Source organism: Acanthisitta chloris, unplaced genomic scaffold (genome assembly GCF_000695815.1).
Source record: "Acanthisitta chloris isolate BGI_N310 unplaced genomic scaffold, ASM69581v1 scaffold4245, whole genome shotgun sequence".
Classification (NCBI taxonomy): domain Eukaryota; kingdom Metazoa; phylum Chordata; class Aves; order Passeriformes; family Acanthisittidae; genus Acanthisitta; species Acanthisitta chloris.
The window spans coordinates 11,511-19,560 of NW_008671917.1; the positions used below are offsets into that span (position 1 = coordinate 11,511).

Here is an 8,050-nt window from a genome sequence, read left to right on the forward strand (position 1 = left end):
GGGTGGGCAGGGGCTATATCTCCCACAGCCAACTTCTCTGCAGGACCTGCTGGAGGAGCAGGATCAGAATGTCTGCAAGGTGGTTTGGGGTACAGCAATGGTGGTTGGGGTTGAGAAGTGTCTCCACCAACCTCTGCTTTCTTTTAGATGTTGGGATGTATGTCCCCAGCAAGATCTTCCAGTCATCCCAGCAATCAGTCAAGCTGCTGGGTTCACCTGACCAGCAGGACGTGGAAGGCAAGGTGAGCTTTGTCCCTCCCAGACTGAGCACTGCTATCCTTTCAGCTGGAGCCGGAGTGTCCTTGCAGGACTGCACAAGGAAGGCTTGGTGTTTGACAAGAGGGAATATCCATGGATTAATGCCCTTGGCTCCATTTGGTGCGGGGTGCTGGTGGTGGTAACCAGCAGCATGCGTCTCCCTTCCCCCAGAGCCAAGCACTCTATGCAGAGATGAGCCTGCCCCATGATAAGGATGGCAATGTGGACTGCAAGGCACTGGTGGACCAGCTGCGCATCTGCCCCACACTGCAGGAGCAAGCAGACATCCTCTACATGCTCCACATCCTCAAGTAGGATAAGTTCCACAACCCAACGGCTCACTGAGCAGAGAGGGGGTTGGCATAGCCCAGGGGGGCTGCCACAGGCAAATTGCTGGCTATAACCCAGCATCTCCTTCACTGCAGGGGGCCCGAGTGGCACACAGGGCTTGATAGCGAGCCTGGCCCCACCGTCAAGGAGCTCCTCACTGAGCTGTATGTGCGTGTGGGGGACACGCGCCAGTGGGCCCTCATCCGCTACATCTCTGGCATCCTCAAGAAGAAGGTTGAAGCTCTGGATGAGGTAACACCTGTACAGCCAGTCTTGAGTGTGCTGAGGTCTGTCAAGGGAGGAGGCAGCAGAGTGGGCAGGTGAACTGTGGCTGCATCAACTCTGTCTCTGCATTGTGCTGAGCCCCCAAACCCTCAGCTGTTGACAATGCCTGGGGTGATGCTTTCTGTCCCTAGGCCTGCACTGACCTCCTGTCTCACCAGAAGCACTTGACAGTGGGGCTGCCTCCAGAGCCACGTGAGAAGACAATCTCTGCGTGAGTATAGCACCTCTCCCTCCCCAGGTGTGCTGGTCTGGGTCTCAATGTGAGCCTGCTGCTCTGGGATCCATGGGAAGGAGTGGCTCTGGGTGGCTGTGCCCAGCTTGTATCTCTCGTCTCGGAGCCATAGAGTGTGGGAGGATGCAGGGCTTCCTCTGCTGCCTCTCACCTGCTCTGCCATTTGTGTGCACTCCAGCCCAATCCCGTATGAGGAGCTCGTTCGCCTCATTGATGAAGCCAGTGAGAAGAACCTCAGTGTGTCCATCCTCACCCAGGTGAGGGACCAGGGTATCAGGACCGGCTGGGTGTCTGCCCTGGTGAGCAGCAGTGGGGTGATCTGCCTCTGCCCCTCCAGGAGATTATGGTGTATTTGGCCATGTACATGCGCACACAGCCTGCACTCTTTTCCGAGATGTTCCGCATCCGCATCGGGCTCATCATCCAGGTGATGGCAACAGAGCTGGCACACTCCCTGCGCTGCTCGGGTACGTGCGGTGTGGACAGCACCCCAGCTGGTATGGGTGCTGTGTTGCTTGGGGCTCCGTCAGCCAGAAGAGAGTATTGTTAAAAATGGGCAGCTCAGGCTAGGACAAAACCTTGCCTGGAAGTGCCAGGATCTGCACCTGGGCCTGTTCTTGGCCAGCACAGGCGAGTGATTGCACTCAAGTCTCCACTCCAGTATGTGTCAGGCTGACATGGGGAAGAGTCCTTGTTTTAGGCAACATCTGGAAATAGTGCAAGTCCTTGGAGGATGAGCTCCTGTGCCAGTGCTTCCCCTGCTCACAGAACGTTGTGCAGGGTAGAAATGGCCTAGGAGGAGTGTGAATTAGGGTACAAAATCCCAGTTCTGTTCTCTCCAGCTGAAGAAGCCACAGAGAACCTGATGAATCTCAGCCCATCAGACATGAAGAGCCTCCTCTACCACATCCTTTCTGGCAAGGAGTTTGGTGTGGAAAAGAGTGGTGAGTCTGTCAGCAGAGAGCATCTCTGGGCACAGCAGGGTTCTGGTGCAGAGCGTGGCCAGATCTAGGTGTTCCCACCTGTGGGGGGTGTCTCTGTCCTCCTTTATGTTTGGCACAGCTGTTTCTGCACTGCAATGATCCCGCAAGAAGGTGTGCTCTTCATAAGGATGGTGCTGAGCAATTTCCAGGGATTGAGCCTGAATCCCATGGCTATTTGGGCTTTGCTTAGTTTGGCTCTTGACCTGGTCAGGTCTGAATTGAAGCAGTATTTTGCTGCACTTAACGGATTTCTGATGTTGTTGGGATAGAGGGCAAGGGTGTGCAGAGGTACCAGTGCCTGGGCAGTGACAAGGGATGAGTGTGCTCTGAGCCATGGTGCCCACTGTAGGCCCCTCTTCCCCTCCAGTGCGTTCAGTGGACTCGTCATTCACCACTGCTGTCTCCATCCGTGGCATGGAGGCTGCTGGGACCACCAGGCCTGAGCGCAGCGGCCTCGTCAGGCTGAAAAGTGAAATCAAACAGGTGAGGGCAGGCAGTGCAGGCTGCTCTTGAGAGTATTGTGGGTGACACACAGCTACAAACCAGGCAGAATTGAAGAGTTGGATGGATCTCACAACTGCTTCCATTTTGGCTCCAGTCCTGCCCTGGGGGGAGAATTGGGGTGAATCTGTTAGTGGTTTGGGGGTTGCTCTGCAATGCAGGGGGAGCACAGGGGTGCTTGAGAATGTTGTGGGGGTGGGGAGGACCGTACAGTGTCCCAGGTGTGGCTAGTGTCTTGGTGGGCCTCTTCCAACAGCAGAACCTTCATTTACTTCTTCTCTTGCAGCAATTGGATAGACGTAGGCAGTCTCTGCCTGGGAGTAAGGTGAAGCCCTCGTGGTCCTGCAGTCTCAGCTTTTGCCCCTCATGCCATGCACCAGAGCAGCTAACCCGCATGCACAAGTCAATGAACTTCCCTCAGCTGCTACAGCAATGAGCTGGCTTCCCCTCTAGGCAGGCTCAGGGCTATTCTATTCAGGATGGGGGAAGGAGGCAGGCTCCCTGGGAAGAGGTCAGCATGGCTTAACATGCTGTGGAGGCCCAGAGATGGCACTGCCCCACAGCCTTTAGGAGCTCCCCTTGGAGTGGGACCTGCCATGTTTGGACTAGCAGGGAGGAAGGCTTTCCTAGGACATGGGTGTACTGCCATTACAGCCAGCTGAGAGCTGTATTCCAGAGCTGCTGTGACTGAACACGTTCCATTATACTCACAAAATCTGCTGAGCAGGACGTCACAATGCTTCCAGTGCCATGACCACTAGTGACCCTACTGGGCAGTTCACTGCCTGTAGCCTCCCCAGCTATTTCTTCTTGTGAAAAGAGGCTTCTGGCCAGCTACAAATACCAAGGACCTCCTATACCTGGCTTGTGTCCAGGAGTCCTGAGCTCTAGAGGGGCCCTGTCCTCAAACAGATCGGGCTTGCAGGGACCAGGCTGATGCAGCAGGCTTAGGGCCAACTTGCTGCATTGTGAAACCCAACATCGGGCAGAGGGCTGCACATGTGATGCGGAGAGTCATCTGTGGGCAGTGACCTTGCTACTGGCCCTCCTATCTGCCCGAGACTAAATCCCTGTCCATGCCAGCAGAGCAGTAGCAGCCCTGCTCCTGTGTGCAGGCCAGCACAAGCCCACTGCTGCCACAGCACCGGTATGCAGGATTCTGTGCCCTGGTACAGTCCTTCCCCTCCAATGCTAATGTGAGACTTCCGCAGCTTTCCTTTCGAAATTCCCTCTGTCTCCGGCTAACCACAGCCCTGGGATAATTACCCCACGACCTCAGCTTGAACTGTGCTGCTGCTGTTCTGCTTGCTGTGGCCACTGCCCTGCTCCATCGTGGTCTGATTTCCATTCCTCCCTTTCTTCTTCAGCCCCTCAGTTTGCAGCCTGGGGAGACCAACCTCAAGTCGTCTCTGGTAACCTGTGTTTGTTGGCTGCATGCATGTTTGTGGCTGTGGGAAGCAGCTGTGCTCTGGGGGGTGCTGTAAGGTGGATGTTTCTGGGGGCAGGGGATGGCAGCTCTGTCCTGGGAACCAGGCTGGGGGAGTCAAACCCTTGAGCAGCAGCAGGCTGTGTTCTTGTGGAGTATTTAATTTTGCATCAGTCTCTGTGGTCCTTGTTTTGTCTGCCCAGTCTGTTGGGCATGCGGAGCTGCTGAGCAAGGACTCCTTTACAAGCATGCTGGAAGACCAGGCCAGTAAGGATAGCCGGCAGGGCCAGTGGCAGCGGAGGCGGCGACTGGATGGGGCCCTCAACCGTGTCCCTGTGGGCTTCTACCAGAAGGTCTGGAAGGTCCTGCAGAAGGTAAGCTGAATGTCCGGCTGGTGCAATTCCATGCATGTGAGCCTGTGGTCCCAGGCATCAGCCTTGCTCGGGGATCTCAGATAGGGTTGGTCCCCAGTGTTGTGTAGATATGTGCTTCATGGACAAGGCCTGCATCTGGCCCTGGAAGGCTGGGGAGGACCTGGAACTGCCTTGTCATGCAGGACCTACCTCATTCTGTGCCTTGCAGTGGGTAGCTGGGTCTGCTCAGGTGCTTTATGCATTAGCCAGACAGGGGCAGGGCCAGAGCCACAGCTGAAGAAGCTCTGGGCACAGCTCATCCTCGGCATAGTGAGCCAGGGAGCAGAGCCCTGTGCAGGGGGACTCTGACTGATGCTGAACTGATGGGAAAGGAGTGATGCTGTGCAGAACCAGGAGGCAGAGCTGGGGTGCATGGGCAGCACACACCAGTGCTTGCATGGGAGCGAGTTGATGAATTGGACCTACATGTCATAGCACAGTGGTTCTCCAAGCCATAACCATGGTCTCTCTTGTTCTGCAGTGCCATGGCCTATCTGTGGAGGGCTTTGTTCTCCCCTCCTCAACAACCAGAGAGGTAGGAGGTTCATATGAAGGGGAAACCGGGCATTTGGGGTGTTGTTGGGTGCTGGTTTGCCCTGGGTGAGTGCCCAACATGACTGGTGATATGGTGCTCTAGGTACACTTCCTTCTACCTCCTCACAGATGACACCAGGGGAAATGAAGTTTGCTGTGCATGTGGAGTCTGTCCTCAACCGTGTGCCCCAGCCAGAATACAGGCAGCTGCTGGTGGAAACTATCTTAGTGCTCACCATGCTGGTGGACATGGAGGTGCACACCATTGGTGGCATCATAGCTGTGGAAAAGATTTTGCACACAGCCAACGTCCTCTTCTATGAGGAGCAGGTAGGGGCCAAGCCTTGCTTAGGGCTGCTGGCTACGTTTCCCACAGCTGCACAGGGCTCATTCACCTGGAGGGCCCTGCCTGTGGTCCCTGTTGTGTTCATGGGGCACAGCAAAGCTGTGGTGTCTTCCTCCTGTTGCTCACTATCAATGTCATACTGCAAGTACAATGGAGGATGCTTGAGGTGGAAGCTGGTGAGGGGATTGCCCATATGGCTAATGTGTTCTTTCTTCCTACCTGTCCAAAATCCAGAAAGCCCTGGGTGCTGATGACCACATGCTGGAGAGGGATCCTTCGACAGGCATCTGCAGCCTTCTGTACGACAGTGCTCCGAGCGGACGGTTTGGCACCATGACATACCTGTCCAAGTCGGTGGCCTTGTATGTGTATGACTTCCTGCCCACTGATGGCTGCTCCATGCAGTAGCTCTCGCAGCTCTTCCCTGGGTTGCAGATGCTGCAGGAGGGTTGTTTCATACAGCGTGTAAAGATGGACACTAGGTTAGTTTTCAGGGAGCCTGCATGGCTGTCTCTCCTCCCAGTCTTAGCCTCTTGGTGGGTTTAGTGGCCCTCTGAAGAGCTCCACAGGAAGCACATGTCCTAAACTGGCCTGTGGCTATGTGTGGTCTGTGGAGCAAGGGAAAGACTGAACTTTCAAGCCTGCTTGTGTTAGAAGTGTCTGCCTTAGCTCCTCCTGACCCATCACCCCCAGAGGGATCTCTGTTTGAGGGAGCTGGAAAGAGACCAGGGCTGTGTGCTCAGCACTGCACTGCTCCCTGACCAGCTCACACTCTCCCTCCATTCAGCAGGTTTGCAGTTTTTAACCTGTTCTGTGCTGTTTTTGATTCCAAATCTGCAGGATTTATACTAGTATAGGCTGGAGCTCTTGTTCTTCCAGCTGCTTTGTTAGAGGAATAGAGGATGCCTGAGCCTTTCTTCTGGCACAGCCAAAATCAAAATGGGCCAGCCCAGCCACAGCTGTGCTGCTTGGAAGTAGGTAGCCCACCATGCCCACATTGGGGGTCCTGTGTGCGGAGCTGGGGAGGTTGTAGGAGCTGGGATCCCTGTTATCACCAAGCTGTGAGGACAGGGCTTCTGGCTGGCTGGGGCACACCAGTGGCAGCCCCTCTGTGCCATCTACTCTGCCTCTGGCAGTGGTGCTAGTGGCCAAGTCGCACGTTCACGTTCGCGAGTTCTCATGTGCCTTGTGAAGCAGCTCTGAGCTGGCTGCTTGGCATTACCTGTGCAGCCACAGCCATGCCCTTAATGCTCAGCTCTGGCCTCTGCCCCAGCTCCCACGGCCTGGCACAGAGAGGAGTGGGAACACAGTGGATCCCTGCTCCACTCTGTCCTGCAGGTCAGCCCCCACGGTGGATTGTGCAGTTGGCCTGATGAGGATCAGGCACACATGCCACAAGATGGTGGTGGTATTTGGGTTCCCTGTTGCCTCCCATTGTCTCAGGAGCCCCTGGTTCACCTCCCTAAGACATCAAGTGTGCTTCGGTGTACCCAGCATGTCTCTGAGCAAGAGGCCGAGGACCCTCACCCTCTGACCTTGGCATGTCCTGCAGCTTGTCACAGACTGGCCTAATACCATCCCTGTTCCCCTCCAAGACTGATGTCACCGAGCCCTGCCAGCTCTGAGCAAAGACCCCCTTACCTTGGGGAAAGGTAGTTCCCACCTGACACCAGTGTGCCTGGGGCCATGCAGGCCATCCCGTTATTGAAAAATCCATAATCATGGCAGTGACACCAGTCACTGAGCCATGTATTGAACAGACTGGGTCCGTCTGTCTCTTCCACGGGTGCTGTGACTGCTGCTCGGCTGTCCATCAGGCTGGCTCCAGAGCCAGGCATTTTCCTGTGTGTTTTCCTGTTTTCTGATCTCCAGGTTGGTTTGGCCTTAAAGCCACGTTGCCTCCCAGGGCAGCGGCTGTTCTGTGCCTGTGATGCACTGATCGCTCCTGTGTGTGACCCTGCCCCAGGCAGATGATCCTTGAAGGGCTTAAGCCCCAGCTCAGTGTCTCTCTCTGACCCGCAGAATGTGGTGGAAGCTGCTGGGGGTCAGTGGGGCTGGCTGAGTGCATTGGGCACCTCCTGGGGAGTGTCCCCAGGAGCAGGGCAGGTACTGGGTGGGTGGGCGTGTGCAGGCCTTGTGCCTTTTTAATGACAGTTGTTATGTTTTTAGAGAAAAAACACCACCCCAAGCTGTGTGGGTGCTCCAATAAAATGTCTCTAACACAACTGAGGTCACACCTTGAATACTGTGTTCAGTTTTTGGCCTCTCACTTTAAAAAGGACGTCGAGGTGCTGCAGCATGTTCAGCAGTGGGCAACAGGCTTGTAAAAGGTCTAGAACACGTTGTATGAGGAACAGCTGAGGGAGTTGGGTTTGTTTAGCATTGAGAAGAGGCAGCTCAGGGCTGACCTCACCACTCTCTACAACTGCCTGAAAGGGGGTTATGGAGAGGTGGAGGATGGTCTCTTCTGCCATGCTTGCTGTGAGAGTACTAGAGGCTGAGAAGTACGATTCAGAGTAGATGCTGGAATTTTTTCACTGTTAGGATGGTCAGGCACTGGAATATTGCCCAGGGAGGAGTCGCCATCCCTGGAAGTGTTTAAGAGGCGTCTGGACGTGGCGCCGGAGGGTAAGGGTTAGGGGTTGGATTTGATGACCTCGGAGGTGTCTCCCAGCCCGATGACTCGGGCGCTGGCCGTGCCCGGCCGGGGCGGGACTACAGCTCCCGGCATGCCGCGGGGCG

At 55.6% G+C, this 8,050-nt stretch overlaps 1 protein-coding gene across 1 annotated transcript in view; it reads left to right on the plus strand.

Annotated features, from left to right (window-relative positions):
• Positions 1–5,729, plus strand: part of PHKA1 (phosphorylase kinase, alpha 1 (muscle)) — a gene marked incomplete at its 5' end in the record, with an annotated part of 17,235 nt that extends 11,506 nt beyond the window's left edge. The window contains 14 exons of the mRNA XM_009074285.1: positions 148–242; positions 430–569; positions 684–840; positions 1,005–1,084; positions 1,284–1,362; positions 1,443–1,572; positions 1,948–2,049; positions 2,456–2,571; positions 2,876–2,914; positions 3,957–4,001; positions 4,219–4,389; positions 4,910–4,963; positions 5,092–5,292; positions 5,543–5,729. Coding sequence (XP_009072533.1) covers positions 148–242; positions 430–569; positions 684–840; positions 1,005–1,084; positions 1,284–1,362; positions 1,443–1,572; positions 1,948–2,049; positions 2,456–2,571; positions 2,876–2,914; positions 3,957–4,001; positions 4,219–4,389; positions 4,910–4,963; positions 5,092–5,292; positions 5,543–5,716 — 1,583 coding nt within the window. The remainder of the gene's footprint in view (positions 1–147; positions 243–429; positions 570–683; positions 841–1,004; positions 1,085–1,283; positions 1,363–1,442; positions 1,573–1,947; positions 2,050–2,455; positions 2,572–2,875; positions 2,915–3,956; positions 4,002–4,218; positions 4,390–4,909; positions 4,964–5,091; positions 5,293–5,542) is intronic.
• Positions 5,730–8,050: the final 2,321 nt, after the last annotated feature.